The sequence below is a fragment of the Euprymna scolopes genome, chromosome 17, assembly GCF_053919585.1.
Source record: "Euprymna scolopes isolate OS-2025 chromosome 17, ASM5391958v1, whole genome shotgun sequence".
NCBI lineage: Eukaryota > Metazoa > Mollusca > Cephalopoda > Sepiida > Sepiolidae > Euprymna > Euprymna scolopes.
In genome coordinates, this window is record NC_136498.1 from 86,971,904 (window position 1) to 86,995,131 (window position 23,228).

Genomic DNA, 23,228 nt, shown 5'->3' on the forward strand with positions numbered 1-23,228 from the left:
ATATAAATCCTGTGCATCGCTTTATTGCAGGTCAATATTTTTTTAATTTTGAAATTGCTATGAAACTAAAAGTGCATAAGTATGTGCCTTATTTTCCTGACTTTTGTGGAATTTGAACAGATATTTTGAAAATTATGCTAATTTTTCTATTTTCTGGTAATAACTCCTATGCTTTGAATAGTCTCTTGTCAGTCGGCAGATTTGAAATGATGTGATGCTATAGGAAGTTTCCAAATCTTTCTCCAAATTTCATCCTTTGCCGAAAATTGAACACTTCCTTCACAAACGTTCATCTTTATTATTGACCAGATCTGCTCAATTGGGTTTATATCTGGAGAATAAGGTGGCCATGTCATCAAATTTTCTCCACTAAGCCCTTAATGGCTTAAGGTAGGATGTCGTAGTCTTGGCCGAGTTAGATGGGGTATTGTCGTGTATAAAAATCAGTTTGCGGTAATGCACCAACGGAAGGTCATCAAGCCATAGTGATAAATGCTCATTTAAAAATAAAATATAACACTTGCTTGTCAGCACTTCTGACACTGGAGATGGTCCAATTAGTTCACCACCGATTATTCCAGCCCAAAAACATGACATCTCCACCTCTCTGTTGATGATGGAATCGATGAGGGGTAGAGAATCTAAGAGGACTCCAAACTTTGGCCCACCAATCTGGTCCATCAAGGGTTGCTCTAGCCTCATTGGTGAAAAGAACATTTTCGAAGCTGTTTTCATGTATTTCTGAGCGCACACCAAACGTTTTTCCTTATGAGTTTGTTTTAAAACAAGTCTTGCTATGGGCTTAATGCTTCTTGCAATCTCGTTTAAGACATTGCAGCGTGTCTTTCTAGACAGGAAAGGTATTCCAGCCTTGTCAAATATAGTAGCACTGTTGCTGCCTGGCTGCTTGAAAAGTTTGCAGCAATTTTTTCTAACATCACGAACAAAAACTGATTTGTTTCTGTTTTCATCCTTTCTTGGTTTGATGATTGGATTTTCAACGAATGAAGACAATGTTCTTCGATCTCTTTCAAGCTCCTTGGCTAGATCTATGAGAGATAAACCTTCTGCAAGGCCTGCAACAACATGTTCCGTTTCACTAGCTGTCAATCAACTCTTTCTAGTCATTCTCGTTGACAAGAAATAAACCTTCTGCAAGGCCTGCAACAACATGTTCCTTTTCACTAGGTGTCAATCGACCCTTTCTAGTCATTTTGGGAGAGCAGCAATAAAGTAATACACACTTAAAATTACCAGAAAAAAGAAAAATTAGAATAATTTTAAAAGTATTTGTTCAAATGCCACAAAAACCAGGGAAATAAGTCACCTTGTTCTGCTCTTCAAATTTCACTTCTCTTCATAGCAATTTCAAAATGAAAAAAATATTGACCTGCAATAAAGCGATGCCCAGGATTTACATATATATAAGTTAGAGGTGTAGAAGAGAATAAAAGACTATCACAATGCAAGAAGTAGAATTATGCTGGATAACAGCGAAGTTATTTTTTAATAAATCTTGCTTAATTCTTCTCCACAGATATCCAATGTGTTCTGTTATATTTTATCAAATAGTTGGTGTCTCAAATCTCAGGAAACTGTTGTTTTCGTTTCTATTGCTGTGGTGAATGACACAGCTACTCCACAGTAAAACAAAAAACAACGCACATTTCTAAAACTAAACCGATAACTGTAAAAATAAAAGTTTATTTGTTTTATGTCCTCCCAGTAGTTTTATATGGCCTTGATTGTATCACATGGACTAAAAAACTAGTTACTTGCGTTGAGGTGTTTCAAAATCATGTAAGGCGTTTCATTACAGGACATCGTCTGATAGAAAAAAAATATCCACCCTCTGTCAAACTACTTTGCTATCCCCTCTATTTGATAAAATCAAAAGTAAAACTCTTAAAATTTTTGACCATGTTAAACGATCAACAATCGGCCAGTCAGTTATGCTTCGAGGGTATGTTAGAAGAAAAAACAGGCAGAGGAAAACCAAACAGAAAATGTTTTAAATTGGGCATCCCTCAACACTTGGACATCCCTCAACAGTTGGACATCCCTCAACAGTTGGACATCCCTCAACAGTTGGGCGTCCCTCAACAGTTGGACATCCCTCGACAGTTGGAACCCCCTCAACAGTTGGGCATCCCTCAACAGTTGGACATCCCTCAACAGTTGGACATCCCTCCACAGTTGGGCATCCCTCAACAGTTGGACATCCCTCAACAGTTGGACATCCCTCAACAGTTGGCGTCCCTCAACAGTTGTACATACCTCAACAGTTGGACATCCCTCAAAAGTTGGGCGTCACTCAACAGTTGGTGATCCCTCGACAGTTGGACATCCCTCAACAGTTGGGTATCCCTCAACAGTTGGACATCCCTCAACAGTTGGACATCCCTCAACAGTTGGACATCCCTCAACAGTTGGAGATCCCCCAACAATTAGACATCTCTCAACAGTTGGACATCCCTCAACAGTTGGGCATCCCTCAACAGTTGGACATCCCTCGACAGTTTGACATCCCTCAATGGTTGGACATCCCTCAACAGTTATGTGTCCCTAAACAGTTGGACATCCCTCAACAGTTGGGCATCCCTCAACAGTTGGACATCCCTCAAGAGTTGGGCATCCCTCAACAGTTGGGCATCACTCAACAGTTGGGCATCCCTCAACAGTTGGGTGTCCCTCAACAGTTGGACATCCCTCAACAGTTGGGAATCCCTCAAAAGTTGGACGTCCCTCAACAGTTGGGCATCACTCAACAGTTGGGCATCCCTCAAAAGTTGGGCATCCCTCCACAGTTGAGCATCCCTCAACAATTGGGCATCCCTCAACAGTTGGGCGTCCCTCAACCGTTGGGTATCCCTCAACAGTTGGGAATCACTCAACAGTTGGGCATCACTCAACAGTTGGGAATCACTCAACAGTTGGGCATCACTCAACAGTTGGGCATCACTCAACAGTTGGGCATCACTCAACAGTTGGGAATCACTCAACAGTTGGGCATCACTCAACAGTTGGGCATCACTCAACAGTTGGGAATCACTCAACAGTTGGGAATCACTCAACAGTTGGGCATCACTCAACAGTTGGGCATCACTCAACAGTTGGGAATCACTCAACAGTTGGCATCACTCAACAGTTGGGAATCAGTCAACAGTTGGGCATCACTCAACAGTTGGACATCCCTCAACAGTTGGGCATCACTCAACAGTTGGGCATCACTCAACAGTCGGAAATAACTCAACAGTTGGGCATCACTCAACAGTTGGGAATCACTCAACAGTTGGCCATCCCTCAACAGTTGGGCATCACTCAACTGTTGGGAATCACTCAACAGTGGGCATCACTCAACAGTTGGGAATCACTCAACAGTTGGGAATCACTCAACAGTCGGGAATCACTCAACAGTTGGGCATCACTCAACAGTTGAGAATCACTCAACAGTTGGGAATCCCTCAACAGTTGGACATCCCTTAACAGCTGGGCATCCCTCAACAGTTGGACATCCCTCAACAATTGGGCATCCCTCAACAGTTGGACGTCCCTCAACAGTTGGGCATCCCTCAACAGTTGGACATTCCTCAACAGTTGGGCGTCCCTCAACAGTTGGATATCCCTCAACAATTGGGCATCCCGCAACAGTTGGGCATCCCTCAACAGTTGGACATCCCTCAACAGTTGGGGATCCCTCAACAGTTGGGCATCACTCAACGGTTGCACATCACTCAACAGTTCGGCATCCCTCAACAGTTCGACATCCCTCAACAGTTCGACGTCCCTCAACGGTTGGGCATCACTCAACAGTTGGGCATCACTCAACAGTTGGGCATCTCTCAACAGTTGGGCATTCCTCAACAGTTGGGCATCAGTCAACAGTTGGACATCTCTCAACAGTTGGGCATTCCTCAACAGTTGGGCATCACTCAACAGTTGGGCGTCACTCAACAGTTGGACGTCCCTCAACAGTAAGGCATCCAACAACAGTTGGGCATCCCTCAACAGTTGGACATCCCTCAACAGTTGGGCATAACTCAACAGTTGGGCGTCCCTAAACAGTTTAGCATCACTCAACAGTTGGGCATCCCTCAACAGTTGGGCATCACTCAACAGTTGGGCATCCCTAAACACTTGGGTATCCCTCAACATTTGGACATCACTCAACAGTTGGGAATCCCTCAACAGTTTGGCATCCTTCAACAGTTGGGAATCCCTCAATTGTTGTATATCCCTCAACAGTTGGGCATCACTCAACAGTTGGGCGTCCCTCAACAGTTGGGCATCCCTCAACAGTTGGGCATCACTCAACAGTTGGGCATCACTCAACAGTTGGGAATCCCTCAACAGTTAGGCATCCCTCAACAATTAGGCATCCCTCAACAGTTCAATATCTCTCAACAGTTGGGCATCACTCAACAGTTGGGCATCACTCAACAGTTGGGCATCACTCAGCAGTTGGGCATCACTCAACAGTTGGGAATAACTCAACAGTTGGGCATCACTCAACAGTTGGGCATCACTCAACAGTTGGCATCACTCAACAGTTGGGAATCAGTCAACAGTTGGGCATCACTCAACAGTCGGGAATAACTCAACAGTTGGGCATCACTCAACAGTTGGGAAACACTCAACAGTTGGGAATCACTCAACAGTTGGGAATCACTAACAGTTGGGCATCCCTCAACAGTTAGGCATCACTCAACAGTTGGGCATCACTCAACAGTTGGGCATCACTCAACAGTTGGGCATCACTCAACAGTTGGGCATCACTCAACAGTTGGAATCACTCAACAGTTGGGAATCAGTCAACAGTTGGGCATCACTCAACAGTTGGACATCCCTTAACAGTTGGGCATCACTCAACAGTTGGGCATCACTCAACAGTCGGGAATTACTCAACAGTTGGGCATCACTCAACAGTTGGGAAACACTCAACAGTTGGGAATCACTCAACAGTTGGGAATCACTAACAGTTGGGCATCCCTCAACAGTTGGGCATCACTCAACAGTTGGGCATCACTCAACAGTTGGGCATCACTCAACAGTTGGGAATCACTCAACAGTTGGGAATCACTCAACAGTTGGGAATCACTCAACAGTTGGGCATCACTCAACAGTTGGACATCACTTAACAGTTGGAAATCCCTCAACAGTTGGACATCCCTCAACAGTTGGACATCACTCAACAGTTGGGAATCCCTCAACAGTTGGACATCACTCAACAGTTGGACATCCCTCAACAGTTGGACATCCGTCAACAGTTGAACATCACTGAACAGTTGGAATCCCTCAACAGTTGGGCATCCCTCAACAGTTGAACATCACTCAACAGTTGGGAAACCCTCAAGAGTTGGACATCCCTCAACAGTTGGACATCCCTCAACAGTTGGGAATCCCTCAACAGTTGGACATCACTCAACAGTGGGGCATCCCTCAACAATTAGACATCCCTCAACTGTTGGATATCATTCAACAGTTGGGAATCCCTCAACACTTGGGCATCACTCAACAGTTGGACATCCCTCAACAGTTGGGCATCCCTCAACAGTTGGACATCCCTCAACAGTTGGACATTCCTCAATAGTTGGGCGTCTCTCAACAGTTGGTCATCCCTCAACAGTTGGACATCCCTCAACAGTTGGGCGTCCCTCAACAGTTGGGCATCCCTCAACAGTTGGCATTCCTCAACAGTTGGGCATCCCTCAACAGTTGGGCATCCCTCAACAGTTGGGCATCCCTCAACAGTTGGGCATCCCTCAACAGTTGGGCATCCCTCAACAGTTGGGCATCACTCAACAGTTGGGCGTCCCTCAACAGTTGGGCATCCCTCAACAGTTGGGCATCCCTCAACAGTTGAACATCACTCAACTGTTCGGCATCCCTCAACAGTTGGGAATCCCTCAACAGTTGGACATCACTCAACAGTGGGGCATCCCTCAACAATTAGACATCCCTCAACTGTTGGATATCATTCAACAGTTGGGAATCCCTCAACACTTGGGCATCACTCAACAGTTGGACATCCCTCAACAGTTGGGCATCCCTCAACAGTTGGACATCCCTCAACAGTTGGACATTCCTCAATAGTTGGGCGTCTCTCAACAGTTGGTCATCCCTCAACAGTTGGACATCCCTCAACAGTCGGGCGTCCCTCAACAGTTGGGCATCCCTCAACAGTTGGCATTCCTAAACAGTTGGGCATCCCTCAACAGTTGGGCATCCCTCAACAGTTGGGCATCCCTCAACAGTTGGACATCCCTCAACAGTTGGGCATCCCTCAACAGTTGGGCATCCCTCAACAGTTGGACATCCCTCAACAGTTGGGCATCCCTCAACAGTTGGGCATCTCTCAACAGTTTGGCATCCCTCAATAGTTGGGCATGCCTCAACAGTTGGACATCACTCAACAGTTGGGCATCCCTCAACAGTTGGGCGTCCCCCAACAGTTGGGCGTCCCTCAACAGTTGGGCATCCCTCAACAGTTGGGTGTCCACCAACAGTTGGGCATCCCTCAACAGTTGGGCATCCCTCAACAGTTGGGCATCCCTCAACAATTGGGCATCCCTCAACAGTTGGGCATCCTTCAACAGTTGGGCGTCCACCAACAGTTGGGCATCCCTCAACAATTGGGCATCCCTCAACAGTTGGGCGTCCACCAACAGTTGGGCATCCCTCAACAATTGGGCATCCTTCAACAGTTGGACATCCCTCAACAGTTGGGCGTCCCTCAACAGTTGGGCATCCCTCAACAGTTGGGCGTCCACCAACAGTTGGGCATCCCTCAACAGTTGGGCATCCCTCAACAGTTGGGCATCCCTCAACAGTTGGGCATCCCTCAACAGTTGGGCATCCCTCAACAGTTGGGCATCCCTCAACAATTGGGCATCCCTCAACAGTTGGGCATCCCTCAACAGTTGGGCATCCCTCAACAATTGGGCATCCCTCAACAGTTGGGCATCCCTCAACAGTTGGGCATCCCTCAACAGTTGGGCATCCCTCAACAGTTGGACATCCCTCAACAGTTGGGCGTCCACCAACAGTTGGGCATCCCTCAACAGTTGGGCATCCCTCAACAATTGGGCATCCCTCAACAGTTGGGCATCCTTCAACAGTTGGACATCCCTCAACAGTTGGACATCCCTCAACAGTTGGGCATCACTCAACAGTTTGGCATCCCTCAACAGTTGGGCATGCCTCAACAGTTGGGCATCCCTCAACAGTTGGACATCCCTCAACAATTGGGCATCCCTCAACAGTTTGGCGTCTCTCAACAGTTGGGCATCCCTCAACAGTTGGGCATCCCTCAACAGTTGGGCATCCCTCAACAGTTGGGCATGCCTCAACAGTTGGGCATCCCTCAACAATTGGGCATCCCTCAACAATTGGGCATGCCTCAACAATTGGGCATCACTCAACAGTTGGGCATCCCTCAACAGTTGGGCATCACTCAAAAGTTGGGCATCCCTCAACAATTGGGCATGCCTCAACAGTTGGGCATCACTCAACAGTTGGGCATGCCTCAACAGTTGGGCATCACTCAAAAGTTGGGCATCCCTCAACAATTGGGCATGCCTCAACAATTGGGCATCGCTCAACAGTTGGGCATCCCTCAACAGTTGGGCATCACTCAAAAGTTGGGCATCCCTCAACAATTGGGCATGCCTCAACAGTTGGGCATCACTCAACAGTTGGGCATGCCTCAACAGTTGGGCATCACTCAAAAGTTGGGCATCCCTCAACAATTGGGCATGCCTCAACAGTTGGGCATCACTCAACAGTTGGGCATCCCTCAACAGTTGGGCATCCCTCAACAATTGGGCATGCCTCAACAGTTGGGCATCACTCAACAGTTGGGCATCCCTCAACAGTTTGGCATCCCTCAACAATTGGGCATCCCTCAACAGTTTGGCATCCCTCAACAGTTGGGCATCCCTCAACAGTTGGGCATCCCTCAACAGTTGGGCATCCCTCAACAGTTGGGCATCCCTCAACAATTGGGCATCCCTCAACAGTTGGACATCCCTCAACAGTTGGGCATCCCTCAACAGTTGGGCATCCCTCAACAGTTGGGCATCCCTCAACAATTGGGCATCCCTCAACAGTTGGACATCCCTCAACAGTTGGACATCCCTCAACAGTTTGGCATCCCTCAACAGTTGGGCATCCCTCAACAGTTGGGCATCCCTCAACAATTGGGCATCCCTCAACAGTTGGGCATCACTCAACAGTTGGGCATCCCTCAACAGTTGGGCATCCCTCAACAGTTGGGCATCACTCAACAGTTGGGCATCCCTCAACAATTGGGCATCCCTCAACAGTTGGGCATCCCTCAACAATTGGGCATCCCTCAACAGTTGGGCATCCCTCAACAATTGGGCATCACTCAACAGTTGGGCATCCCTCAACAGTTGGGCATCACTCAAAAGTTGGGCATCCCTCAACAATTGGGCATGCCTCAACAGTTGGGCATCACTCAACAGTTGGGCATGCCTCAACAGTTGGGCATCACTCAAAAGTTGGGCATCCCTCAACAATTGGGCATGCCTCAACAATTGGGCATCACTCAACAGTTGGGCATCCCTCAACAGTTGGGCATCACTCAAAAGTTGGGCATCCCTCAACAATTGGGCATGCCTCAACAGTTGGGCATCACTCAACAGTTGGGCATGCCTCAACAGTTGGGCATCACTCAAAAGTTGGGCATCCCTCAACAATTGGGCATGCCTCAACAGTTGGGCATCACTCAACAGTTGGGCATCCCTCAACAGTTGGGCATCCCTCAACAATTGGGCATGCCTCAACAGTTGGACATCCCTCAACAGTTGGACATCCCTCAACAGTTTGGCATCCCTCAACAATTGGGCATCCCTCAACAGTTGGACATCCCTCAACAGTTGGACATCCCTCAACAGTTTGGCATCCCTCAACAGTTGGGCATCCCTCAACAGTTGGGCATCCCTCAACAATTGGGCATCCCTCAACAGTTGGGCATCACTCAACAGTTGGGCATCCCTCAACAGTTGGGCATCCCTCAACAGTTGGGCATCCCTCAACAGTTGGGCATCCCTCAACAATTGGGCATCCCTCAACAGTTGGGCATCCCTCAACAATTGGGCATCCCTCAACAGTTGGGCATCCCTCAACAATTGGGCATCACTCAACAGTTGGGCATCCCTCAACAGTTGGGCATCACTCAAAAGTTGGGCATCCCTCAACAATTGGGCATGCCTCAACAGTTGGGCATCACTCAACAGTTGGGCATGCCTCAACAGTTGGGCATCACTCAAAAGTTGGGCATCCCTCAACAATTGGGCATGCCTCAACAATTGGGCATCACTCAACAGTTGGGCATCCCTCAACAGTTGGGCATCACTCAAAAGTTGGGCATCCCTCAACAATTGGGCATGCCTCAACAGTTGGGCATCACTCAACAGTTGGGCATGCCTCAACAGTTGGGCATCACTCAAAAGTTGGGCATCCCTCAACAATTGGGCATGCCTCAACAGTTGGGCATCACTCAACAGTTGGGCATCCCTCAACAGTTGGGCATCCCTCAACAATTGGGCATGCCTCAACAGTTGGGCATCACTCAACAGTTGGGCATCCCTCAACAGTTTGGCATCCCTCAACAATTGGGCATCCCTCAACAGTTTGGCATCCCTCAACAGTTGGACATCCCTCAACAGTTGGGCATCCCTCAACAGTTGGGCATCCCTCAACAGTTGGGCATCCCTCAACAGTTGGGCATCCCTCAACAATTGGGCATCCCTCAACAGTTGGACATCCCTCAACAGTTGGACATCCCTCAACAGTTTGGCATCCCTCAACAGTTGGGCATCCCTCAACAGTTGGGCATCCCTCAACAGTTGGGCATCACTCAACAGTTGGGCATCCCTCAACAGTTGGGCATCCCTCAACAGTTGGGCATCCCTCAACAATTGGGCATCCCTCAACAGTTGGGCATCCCTCAACAATTGGGCATCCCTCAACAGTTTGGCATCCCTCAACAGTTGGGCATCCCTCAACAGTTGGGCATCCCTCAACAATTGGGCATCCCTCAACAGTTGGGCATCCCTCAACAATTGGGCATGCCTCAATAGTTGGGCATCACTCAACAGTTGGGCATCCCTCAACAGTTTGGCATCCCTCAACAGTTGGGCATCACTCAACAGTTGGGCATCCCTCAACAATTGGGCATGCCTCAACAGTTGGGCATCCCTCAACAATTGGGCATGCCTCAACAGTTGGACATCCCTCAACAATTGGGCATGCCTCAACAGTTGGGCATCACTCAACAGTTGGGCATCCCTCAACAGTTTGGCATCCCTCAACAATTGGGCATGCCTCAACAGTTGGACATCCCTCAACAATTGGGCATGCCTCAACAGTTGGGCATCACTCAACAGTTGGGCATCCCTCAACAGTTGGGCATCCCTCAACAATTGGGCATCCCTCAACAGTTGGGCATCCCTCAACAATTGGGCATCCCTCAACAGTTTGGCATCCCTCAACAGTTGGGCATCCCTCAACAGTTTGGCATCCCTCAACAATTGGGCATCCCTCAACAGTTTGGCATCCCTCAACAGTTGGGCATCCCTCAACAGTTGGGCATCTCTCAACAGTTGGGCATCCCTCAACAGTTTGGCATCCCTCAACAGTTGGGCATCCCTCAACAGTTTGGCATCCCTCAACAATTGGGCATCCCTCAACAGTTTGGCATCCCTAAACAGTTGGGCATCCCTCAACAGTTGGGCATCCCTCAACAGTTGGGCATCCCTCAACAGTTTGGCATCCCTCAACAGTTGGGCATCCCTCAACAGTTTGGCATCCCTCAACAATTGGGCATCCCTCAACAGTTTGGCATCCCTCAACAGTTGGGCATCCCTCAACAGTTGGGCATCCCTCAACAGTTTGGCATCCCTCAACAGTTTGGCATCCCTCAACAATTGGGCATCCCTCAACAGTTGGACATCCCTCAACAGTTGGACATCCCTCAACAGTTTGGCATCCCTCAACAGTTGGGCATCCCTCAACAGTTGGGCATCCCTCAACAATTGGGCATCCCTCAACAGTTGGGCATCACTCAACAGTTGGGCATCCCTCAACGGTTGGGCATCCCTCAACAGTTGGGCATCCCTCAACAGTTGGGCATATCTCAACAATTGGGCATCACTCAACAGTTGGGCATCCCTCAACAATTGGGCATGCCTCAACAGTTGGGCATCACTCAACAGTTGGGCATCCCTCAACAGTTTGGCATCCCTCAACAGTTGGGCATCACTCAACAGTTGGGCATCCCTCAACAATTGGGCATGCCTCAACAGTTGGGCATCCCTCAACAATTGGGCATGCCTCAACAGTTGGACATCCCTCAACAATTGGGCATGCCTCAACAGTTGGGCATCACTCAACAGTTGGGCATCCCTCAAAAGTTTGGCATCCCTCAACAATTGGGCATGCCTCAACAGTTGGACATCCCTCAACAATTGGGCATGCCTCAACAGTTGGGCATCACTCAACAGTTGGGCATCCCTCAACAGTTGGGCATCCCTCAACAATTGGGCATCCCTCAACAGTTGGGCATCCCTCAACAATTGGGCATGCCTCAACAGTTGGGCATCACTCAACAGTTGGGCATCCCTCAACAGTTTGGCATCCCTCAACAATTGGGCATCCCTCAACAGTTTGGCATCCCTCAACAGTTGGGCATCCCTCAACAATTGGGCATCCCTCAACAGTTGGGCATCCCTCAACAATTGGGCAAGCCTCAACAGTTGGGCATCACTCAACAGTTGGGCATCCCTCAACAGTTGGGCATCCCTCAACAATTGGGCATCCCTCAACAGTTTGGCATCCCTCAACAGTTGGACATCCCTCAACAGTTGGGCATCCCTCAACAATTGGGCATCCCTCAACAGTTGGGCATCCCTCAACAATTGGGCATGCCTCAACAGTTGGGCATCACTCAACAGTTGGGCATCCCTCAACAGTTGGGCATCCCTCAACAATTGGGCATCCCTCAACAGTTTGGCATCCCTCAACAGTTGGACATCCCTCAACAGTTGGGCATCCCTCAACAGTTGGGCATCCCTCAACAGTTGGGCATCCCTCAACAGTTGGGCATCCCTCAACAGTTGGACATCCCTCAACAGTTTGGCATCCCTCAACAGTTGGGCATCCCTCAACAGTTGGGCATCCCTCAACAGTTTGGCATGCCTCAACATTTGGGCATCCCTCAACAATTGGGCATCCCTCAACAGTTTGGCATCCCTCAACAGTTGGGCATCCCTCAACAGTTGGGCATCACTCAACAGTTGGGCATCCCTCAACAGTTGGGCATCCCTCAACAGTTGGGCATCCCTCAACAGTTTTGCATCCCTCAACAGTTTGGCATCCCTCAACAGTTGGGCATCCCTCAACAGTTGGGCATCCCTCAACAGTTGGGCATCCCTCAACAGTTGGGCATCCCTCAACAGTTTGGCATCCCTCAACAGTTGGGCATCCCTCAACAGTTGGGCATCCCTCAACAGTTGGGCATCCCTCAACAGTTGGGCGTCCCTCAACAGTTGGGCGTCCCTCAACAGTTGGGCATCCCTCAACAGTTGGGCATCCCTCAACAGTTGGGCATCCCTCAACAGTTGGGCATCCCTCAACAGTTGGGCATCCCTCAACAGTTTGGCATGCCTCAACATTTGGGCATCCCTCAACAATTGGGCATCCCTCAACAGTTTGGCATCCCTCAACAGTTGGGCATCCCTCAACAGTTGGGCATCACTCAACAGTTGGGCATCCCTCAACAGTTGGGCATCCCTCAACAGTTTGGCATCCCTCAACAGTTTGGCATCCCTCAACAGTTGGGCATCCCTCAACAGTTGGGCATCCCTCAACAGTTGGGCATCCCTCAACAGTTGGGCATCCCTCAACAGTTTGGCATCCCTCAACAGTTGGGCATCCCTCAACAGTTGGGCATCCCTCAACAGTTGGGCATCCCTCAACAGTTGGGCATCCCTCAACAGTTGGGCATCCCTCAACAGTTGGGCATCCCTCAACAGTTGGGCATCCCTCAACAGTTGGGCATCCCTCAACAGTTGGGCATCCCTCAACAGTTTGGCATCCCTCAACAGTTGGGCATCCCTCAACAGTTGGGCATCCCTCAACAGTTGGGCATCCCTCAACAGTTGGGCATCCCTCAACAGTTTGGCATCCCTCAACAGTTGGGCATCCCTCAACAGTTGGGCATCCCTCAACAGTTGGGCATCCCTCAACAGTTGGGCGTCCCTCAACAGTTGGGCATCCCTCAACAGTTGGGCATCCCTCAACAGTTGGGCATCCCTCAACAGTTGGGCATCCCTCAACAGTTGGGCATCCCTCAACAGTTGGGCATCCCTCAACAGTTTGGCATGCCTCAACTTTTGGGCATCCCTCAACAATTGGGCATCCCTCAACAGTTTGGCATCCCTCAACAGTTGGGCATCCCTCAACAGTTGGGCATCACTCAACAGTTGGGCATCCCTCAACAGTTGGGCATCCCTCAACAGTTGGGCATCCCTCAACAGTTTGGCATCCCTCAACAGTTTGGCATCCCTCAACAGTTGGGCATCCCTCAACAGTTGGGCATCCCTCAACAGTTGGGCATCCCTGAACAGTTGGGCATCCCTCAACAGTTTGGCATCCCTCAACAGTTGGGCATCCCTCAACAGTTGGGCATCCCTCAACAGTTGGGCATCCCTCAACAGTTGGGCATCCCTCAACAGTTGGGCATCCCTCAACAGTTGGGCATCCCTCAACAGTTGGGCATCCCTCAACAGTTTGGCATCCCTCAACAGTTGGGCATCCCTCAACAGTTTGGCATCCCTCAACAGTTGGACATCCCTCAACAGTTGGGCATCCCTCAACAGTTGGGCATCCCTCAACAGTTGGGCATCCCTCAACAGTTGGGCGTCCCTCAACAGTTGGGCATCCCTCAACAGTTGGGCATCCCTCAACAGTTGGGCATCACTCAACAGTTTGGCATCCCTCAACAGTTGGGCATGCCTCAACAGTTGGGCATCCCTCAACAGTTGGACATCCCTCAACAATTGGGCATCCCTCAACAGTTTGGCGTCCCTCAACAGTTGGGCATCCCTCAACAGTTGGGCATCCCTCAACAATTGGGCATCCCTCAACAGTTTGGCGTCCCTCAACAGTTGGGCATCACTCAACAGTTGGGCATCCCTCAACAGTTGGGCATCCCTCAACAGTTGGGCATCACTCAACAGTTTGGCATCCCTCAACAGTTGGGCATGCCTCAACAGTTGGGCATCCCTCAACAGTTGGACATCCCTCAACAATTGGGCATCCCTCAACAGTTTGGCGTCCCTCAACAGTTGGGCATCCCTCAACAGTTGGGCATCCCTCAACAATTGGGCATCCCTCAACAGTTTGGCGTCCCTCAACAGTTGGGCATCACTCAACAGTTGGGCATCCCTCAACAGTTGGGCATCCCTCAACAGTTGGGCATCACTCAACAGTTTGGCATCCCTCAACAGTTGGGCATGCCTCAACAGTTGGGCATCCCTCAACAGTTGGACATCCCTCAACAATTGGGCATCCCTCAACAGTTTGGCGTCCCTCAACAGTTGGGCATCCCTCAACAGTTGGGCATCCCTCAACAATTGGGCATCCCTCAACAGTTGGGCATCACTCAACAGTTGGGCATCCCTCAACAGTTGGGCATCACTCAACAGTTTGGCGTCCCTCAACAGTTGGGCATCCCTCAACAGTTGGACATCCCTCAACAATTGGCATCCCTCAACAGTTGGGCATCACTCAACAGTTGGGCATCCCTCAACAGTTGGGCATCACTCAACAGTTGGGCATCCCTCAACAGTTGGGCATCACTCAACAGTTGGGTATCCCTCAACAGTTGGGCATCACTCAACAGTTTGGCGTCCCTCAACAGTTGGGCATCCCTCAACAGTTGGACATCCCTCAACAATTGGGCATCCCTCAACAGTTGGGCATCCCTCAACAGTTGGGCATCCCTCAACAGTTGGACATCCCTCAACAATTGGGCATCCCTCAACAGTTTGGCGTCCCTCAACAGTTGGGCATCCCTCAACAGTTGGGCATCCCTCAACAATTGGGCATCCCTCAACAGTTGGGCATCACTCAACAATTGGGCATCCCTCAACAGTTTGGCGTCCCTCAACAGTTGGGCATCACTCAACAGTTGGGCATCCCTCAACAGTTGGGCATCCCTCAACAGTTGGGCATCACTCAACAGTTTGGCATCCCTCAACAGTTGGGCATGCCTCAACAGTTGGGCATCCCTCAACAGTTGGGCATCCCTCAACAATTGGGCATCCCTCAACAGTTGGGCATCACTCAACAGTTGGGCATCCCTCAACAGTTGGGCGTCCCTCAACAGTTGGGCATCCCTCAACAGTTGGGCATCCCTCAACAATTGGGCATCCCTCAACAGTTTGGCGTCCCTCAACAATTGGGCATCCCTCAACAGTTGGACATCCCTCAACAGTTGGGCATCACTCAACAGTTGGGCATCCTTCAACAGTTGGGCATCCCTCAACAGTTGGGCATCACTCAACAGTTTGGCATGCCTCAACAGTGGGACATCCCTCAACAGTTGGGCATCCCTCAACAGTTGGGCATCCCTCAACAGTTGGGCATCCCTCAACAATTGGGCATCCCTCAACAGTTGGGCATCCTTCAACAGTTGGACATCCCTCAACAGTTGGACATCCCTCAACAGTTGGGCATCACTCAACAGTTGGGCATCACTCAACAGTTGGGCATCCCTCAACAGTTGGGCATGCCTCAACAGTTGGGCATCCCTCAACAGTTGGGCATCCCTCAACAATTGGGCGTCCCTCAACAGTTGGGCATCACTCAACAGTTGGGCATCCCTCAACAGTTTGGCATCCCTCAACAATTGGGCGTCCCTCAACAGTTGGGCATCCCTCAACAGTTTGGCGTCCCTCAACAGTTGGGCATCCCTCAACAGTTGGGCATCCCTCAACAATTGGGCATCCCTCAACAGTTGGGCATCCCTCAACAGTTGGGCATCCCTCAACAGTTGGGCATCCCTCAACAGTTGGGCATCCCTCAACAGTTTGGCATCCCTCAACAATTGGGCGTCCCTCAACAGTTGGGCATCCCTCAACAGTTTGGCGTCCCTCAACAGTTGGGCATCCCTCAACAGTTGGGCATCCCTCAACAATTGGGCATCCCTCAACAGTTGGGCATCCCTCAACAGTTGGGCATCCCTCAACAGTTGGGCATCCCTCAACAGTTGGGCATCCCTCAACAGTTTGGCATCCCTCAACAATTGGGCGTCCCTCAACAGTTGGGCATCCCTCAACAATTGGGCGTCCCTCAACAGTTGGACATCCCTCAACAGTTGGGCATCACTCAACAGTTGGGCATCCCTCAACAGTTGGGCATCACTCAACAGTTGGGCATCCCTAAACAGTTGGGCATCCCTCAACAATTGGGCGTCCCTCAACAGTTGGGCATCACTCAACAGTTGGGCATCCCTCAACAGTTTGACATCCCTCAACAATTGGGCGTCCCTCAACAGTTGGGCATCCCTCAACAATTGGGCGTCCCTCAACAGTTGGGCATCCCTCAACAGTTGGGCGTCCACCAACAGTTGGGCATCCCTCAACAGTTGGGCATCCTTCAACAGTTGGACATCCCTCAACAATGTGGCATCCCTCAACAGTTGGGCATCCCTCAACAATTGGGCATCCCTCAACAGTTGGGCATCCCTCAACAATTGGGCGTCCCTCAACAGTTGGGCATCCCTCAACAGTTGGGCGTCCACCAACAGTTGGGCATCCCTCAACAGTTGGGCATCCTTCAACAGTTGGACATCCCTCAACAGTTTGACATCCCTCAACAGTTGGGCATCCCTCAACAGTTGGGCATCCCTCAACAGTTGGGCATCCCTCAACAATTGCGCATCCCTCAACAGTTGGGCATCCTTCAACAGTTGGACATCCCTCAACAGTTGGACATCCCTCAACAGTTGGGCATCACTCAACAGTTGGGCATCCTTCAACAGTTGGGCATCCCTCAACAGTTGGGCATCACTCAACAGTTTTGCATGCCTCAACAGTGGGACATCCCTCAACAGTTGGGCATCCCTCAACAGTTGGGCATCCCTCAACAATTGGGCATCCCTCAACAGTTGGGCATCACTCAACAGTTGGGCATCCCTCAACAGTTGGACATCCCTCAACAGTTTGGCATCCCTCAACAGTTGGGAATCCCTCAACAGTTGGGCATCCCTCAACAGTTTGGCGTCCCTCAACAGTTGGGCATCCCTCAACAGTTGGGCATATCTCAATAGTTGGGCATCCCTCAACAGTTGGGCATCACTCAACAGTTGGGCATCCCTCAACAGTTGGGCATCTCTCAACAGTTGGGCATCCCTCAACAGTTGGGCATCTCTCAACAGTTTGGCATCCCTCAGCAGTTGGGCATCCCTCAACAGTTGCGCGTCCTTCAACAGTGTGGCGTCCCTCATGAGTTGGACATCCCTCAACAGTTGGGCATCCCTCAACAGTTGGGCATCCCTCAACAGTTGGGCATCTCTCAACAGTTTGGCATCCCTCAGCAGTTGGGCATCCCTCAACAGTTGCGCGTCCTTCAACAGTGTGGCGTCCCTCATGAGTTGGACATCCCTCAACAGTTGGGCATCCCTCAACAGTTGCGCGTCCCTCAACAGTTGGGCGTCCCTCAACAGTTGGGCATCCCTCAACACTTGGGCGTCCCTCAACAGTTGGACATCCCTCAACAGTTGGGCGTCCCTCAACAGTTGGGCGTCCACCAACCAATTTGCCCTGAACCGAAGGAATGGCGAAAAATAAGTCACATGAGTTTGCAATCCGCACCAAGCGGAAGATGCGACTCATGATGACATATTTCTCTTAATTTACAAATAAAAATAGCTACAGGGTAAATTTATAATACTCAATTTCATTCAAAATATGATTTTTCTGATAAAAATTTGAATAGCTGTTTCCATGGATTTTCAATGAAGTGAAATTCACTTTTAGTGAATCAGCAAACACAATATGTTGGAATACTGCTGTCTCGATAACAACGATTTTCAGATTAGAATAATAAATATTTCCCAGTGTGCTTTATGTAAAAAAATAATTATTCTTTATTGAAATTTAAGCAATAAATTACAAACATAAAATATACTAATGTTATCAACTATTTTTTCCTATCAATCGCATCAAAATTTTCTATGACATTTCAAGTTGTAATAAATAAGAAGAACGGTATCTGCAAAGTGCATTTAAAAAAGTAATCGGACTCCTGTCACAACCACTGTATTGATTTTCCCTTTTAGGGTCTATCTGAGGCCAACACTTTTCTTGATCTTCATTAACGATTTGTCAAATCATATTGTAAGGTCATTTGTTAACATCTATGTAGACATCACAATTGTATATGGTGGCACCCTGAAGAGCATTAGTAATCCAAATCTTACTGATTTTCTCTCTTCAAACATATGATGCCCTGTGGGAAATGGTTTGTTACTTTTAGCACTGATAAAACTTCTCTCGTTCAGCTACTAACGCACAGATCTCTGATTTGCATCAGTCAAAATAAAGAAGTGACTTTTTTTGATAATTACTTTTCTTATTATTATTCCATGTTCCAGCATTCATTCGTCTCGGTGCTTATAGTTGAATAACTTATGTAAATTCGAAACATGGAAAAGGCTAGGATTGCAGCTATATAGTCCCAATATTACACTTTTTCGCCCATAGTCTAGACAGCACACCAAGTCCTATTATTATTCAAATCAATTTTGTATATTATTGTATGATAAAAAAAAAACATAACATTTCTCAAAGTATATAATTTAGAACGCACTTTTTAGTTAGATAATCTTGCCAAGGAGGTTTCTGAGCATGGTGAATAAGAGACATGGGATGGGATGGGGCGGGGGGGGTTAAAAATAGTTGAAAACATTTGATTTTATTCTTTTTATTTTGTTACATTCACATTGTAAAATATTGATTTAAATTTCAGGTTTTGACTGGAACCTCATATTTAAATGGGATTACATGAGTCCTAGCGAGAAAGCACGCCGAACATCTGATGAAACCTGGCCTATTAGGTAAGGAAGTAACTTTCCCTGGTCTCAATTTTTTTCCTGTTTTCATTTTGTATTTTACAGATAAAACAGCAAATTTCTTTTTGCTTCAACTAAAATAAAATTTTATAAAAAGAATTAAAAAGTGTTTCGAATAAATTTTCATTCTGATATTTCAAATTGAAAAAAATGGTCAAAACTAAATTATTTAGGATGAATGTTTTATAACTTTCTCTTCCTGTTTCCAAGATCAGAGGAATATGCTTTTCAGCTGTCTATCTTCTGAGATACAAGCTATCAAATTCTACTGAGCACGAATTTCAATATGCAGGCATTTTTGTTTTATTGTGATGTATTAAAATTATTTTCCGACCTTCACTCCTATTAATACCCGTTTCTGTTTCCAGCATAATTCTTATGCATTAACACGATATTAGTTTCGTATATACAATTTTAGTTCTATGTATTCATTTAAAAAGTATCTATTGCTGTATTTATGTAGTCCTAACTTGTTTTAAAACGTCTTAAAATGAAACTGATATTTTTCAGTTTTATTGAAAAAGGAAACCCACCTTTAACCTAGTTTTAGACTCGTTTGATGTGAGGTATTGCCACTTGTCAAATTATGTATGTATTAAATACATATTACTACTCTTTTATTATTATCTTGTTTGTGTAGAAAAAGAAAGTAATGATAGAAAAAAGGAAAACTTCTACAAAAATATTTATTTTCAAATATCGCAGTAATCGATTCAGCAAGTGCATACATTTAAGCACGAAAGAGATCATGAAAGACATATTAGACTAGATCTAATTTAAAGTTGTAGCAGAAGAAATGAAGAAATTTCGCACAAAAGATTTACTTTATCTAATTTGCAAAAGTTATATCTGCCATTAGTGTACAAAACATCTTTTATAGCAACGAATTTACCATATCAACATTTGATAGCAACGAAAGTAGCATAGAGATCAAATGGTGTGTAAATAAAATCTTGCCCACTAATCCACATGAGGATTATCTGTTTGCTTGTTTGATTGCAGATGGTTGAAAGCCTTGGGATGTGTTCTGTGCATCAAACTTGTTATTGCATATGCGTACTTAATTTTATAGCCAATAACATCAATGTATATTACATTTATGTAATAAAATGATAACATCACTGTATATAACATTTATGTAATAATATAACTGTAAATTACATTTATGTCACATATAATAACATATTTGTACATAACATTTATGTAATAACAAAAACATAACTGTAAATTACATTTATGTAAAAAAATAACCACATAACTGTAAAATGTATTCATGTAATAACATAACAACATAATTGTATATTACATTAATGTAATAACGTCATAACAGAACTGTATATAACATTTATGTAATAACATAACAACATAATTGTAAATTACATTGATGTAATAACATGGCAACATAATAATAATTATTTACGTAATGAAATAATAACATAACTGTAAATAACAGCATAACTGTGTATTACATTTATGTGATAACATAACAATATAACTGTATATAACATTTATTTTTTATTTGACTTTGTTTCATATATTATAAGTTTATTTCTGTTAGTACTTAAAATGCAAACGTATCTAGAATATAAAAAAGGCATCCTGTAAACCATACGAGTCGAGTAGCTGACTATGAATTCACCCTGGTCCCCTCCCATCTCTCTCTCTCTCTCTCTCTCTCTCTCTCTCTCTCTCTCTCTCTCTCTCTCTCTCTCTCTCTGTCCTGAGTACACACCCAAAACACATGGCTCTGTAGAATGGAAACTTTACTGCGTTGAAGGCAGCATCTTGGAAAAGTAGGAGAGATAAGAAAAAAAATATTTTTGTAGAAGCTAGTCAGGTAAATATTGTAATGTATCTATTTATTTTATTCTTTTTTTATTTTCTTGCTGACCTATTGGACGCTATATTCAATGCCGCCTATGTAAAGTATCCTTTTTCAGATTGCATGTTGGGGACAATATTTCAATATGAGATAATCCCCACCGGTTTTGTGCTAAATCATTTTATTATATTTATTTATTTATTTATTTTATTTTGTTTAATATATTATAAGTTTATTTCTGTTAGTACTTAAAATGCAAAAAAAAATTACGAAATCTATAACAGTGTCATGTTGATTCCACAATATAAATTCACATGTAGATATGGGAGGGAAAGATATCTTCAAATAATATCTCTAATTTCGATGAAGAGCTACGGATTTATACTAATTAATATTTATTAATAAGTCCATTTAGCCCTCCCTTTTTTAAATTGAGATTAGACAATGCATTGTGGATGCGTTATCAGCAGCTCTTGTAACTCTCGCTTCTCCTTATTTGTCCCTCAGTCCTCCTTTATTTCAATGAGTGATTTTTCTGAAAAAGGGAGAATAAAAAACTGTATTCTAGGTTGGCAGTATTTTGTGTGATGCTGGAAATTCTGTTTCTTTGTCTATCCTAGTGGCCATGTCACTAGTAAGGGTGCTGGAGCTAAACGTTTTAACTGGGCTGACGTTAGCTGCCTGATAGTCAAGGATGTGGACCTTGGATTAACCATTAAGAAGGCTGTCCTATCAGCAGGTGCAAAGTACGGGGGCTGCTGTATTGCCATTTGGTGAATGGATTCTGGACCATGCAGTAGCATCTGGCGGGGCCGCTTGATGCCATATTAGTGGGTAATTGTTACGGCTTTACCTTATCATGTGCTACAAAAAATATTCTTTGTTTCTTTTTCTCTTACTTTCCCTCTCTGTCCTGCTCTAAGCAAGTCTGTCGACTTATTCCACAAATCCCAAATCTCAATCATGAAAGATTTCCACAAGAAATACTCAATTAAACCAACTTCCATTGTACTCAATGCTTAATTCAATGATAATATCGGTAGTTCGAGAAATTAATTTTTCTTCGAGTTATATCAAATTCATAATTACGGACTTTAGAGGCTTTTTTCATAACGTTCCTGTAAAAATTAAAAAATGTTTTAATTGTTATAATTTACGATGATCAAGTGTCCATGAAGAGTTTTTCCCGTGAAGCCAAAATTATTTTCAACCAGCCCTCAAAAGTTCAGGCCTCAGCATGTGGTCATATCTGTAGCCAATAAGTTAAACTTTCAAAATCATAGTTCTAGTCTATAATTTTGGAGCTGAGGCACCAAAAATGGCCTAAAAATCGTGACAAAAAATTCAAGGCACCCAAAAGAAAGGCCGTATTTCAAATATTACTTATCTATTACAAAAAATGAGGAACCCAGGCAAGAAAGTACCATGTGTAGATAGAATTCTGCAAAAAACGATGCCCAAAACGCTTTTATGTTTTTTTTAGTTTTGTTTTTTTTAGTTAAATTGCAGATTTATGTATGTGACAATGTTTTTTTCATTTTTACAAAAAAAAATGAGAATTTTTAACTTAAGAAGCCCACATGGTCGCCAATGCAATAATAAAATGTGGAAACAACCGCTTATTACTTGAATTTTATTTTAAGATTTTAGATTAGCAAAATGCCATTCAAAAAGGAAAACCAAGCTGAGAAGGGTAGACCAAGTTCAGAGGGTGGCCACAGCAGCTTGTCAAAGGAAGAGAAAGCTGAATACCATGTAGCCAAGACGCGTTAGAGTTGTTCTAAAGCTCCTCAACCACCATCTCCAACCCCAAAACAACCTTCTAGTCGTCCTGATCGTGCATCACAACGTAGCAAGACTACGTCTGATGAACCAATATCCTCAAAACCAGGGAGACCACCTATCAATGGAGAAGCAGCCATGACACCAAACACACGACGAAAGAGAAGATCGAAACTACAACAACAACGTTGTCACACAAAAACAGTCTCTGCAACTCGTGCTAAAGTTGCAAAACCCTGTGGGGAGAACGTAGAGAGAACACTAAAAACGTTGATTCCAATCCTCCCGAGGATTCAAATTCATCACCTGATTATTCTGCTGTTGAAGATGCTAGTGACGGAGATGCTGTAGTTGCCCCAAATGAACAGAACTACGACAATTGGTTTCTGGCTCAAATGGCAGAAGTCCCTCCACACTTAATTCATCGCTTTTCCGGGCAGATAAATAAACTGATAGTGAAAT

General features: G+C 46.1%; 1 protein-coding gene across 1 annotated transcript in view; it reads left to right on the top strand.

Moving 5' to 3' along the window:
- LOC145296840 (polypeptide N-acetylgalactosaminyltransferase-like) overlaps positions 1–23,228 on the top strand; it is a 1,498,391-nt gene that overhangs the window by 1,282,603 nt on the left and 192,560 nt on the right. The window contains exon 8 of the mRNA XM_080142960.1: positions 19,060–19,147. Within this exon, the coding sequence (XP_079999086.1) occupies positions 19,060–19,147 (88 nt within the window). The remainder of the gene's footprint in view (positions 1–19,059; positions 19,148–23,228) is intronic.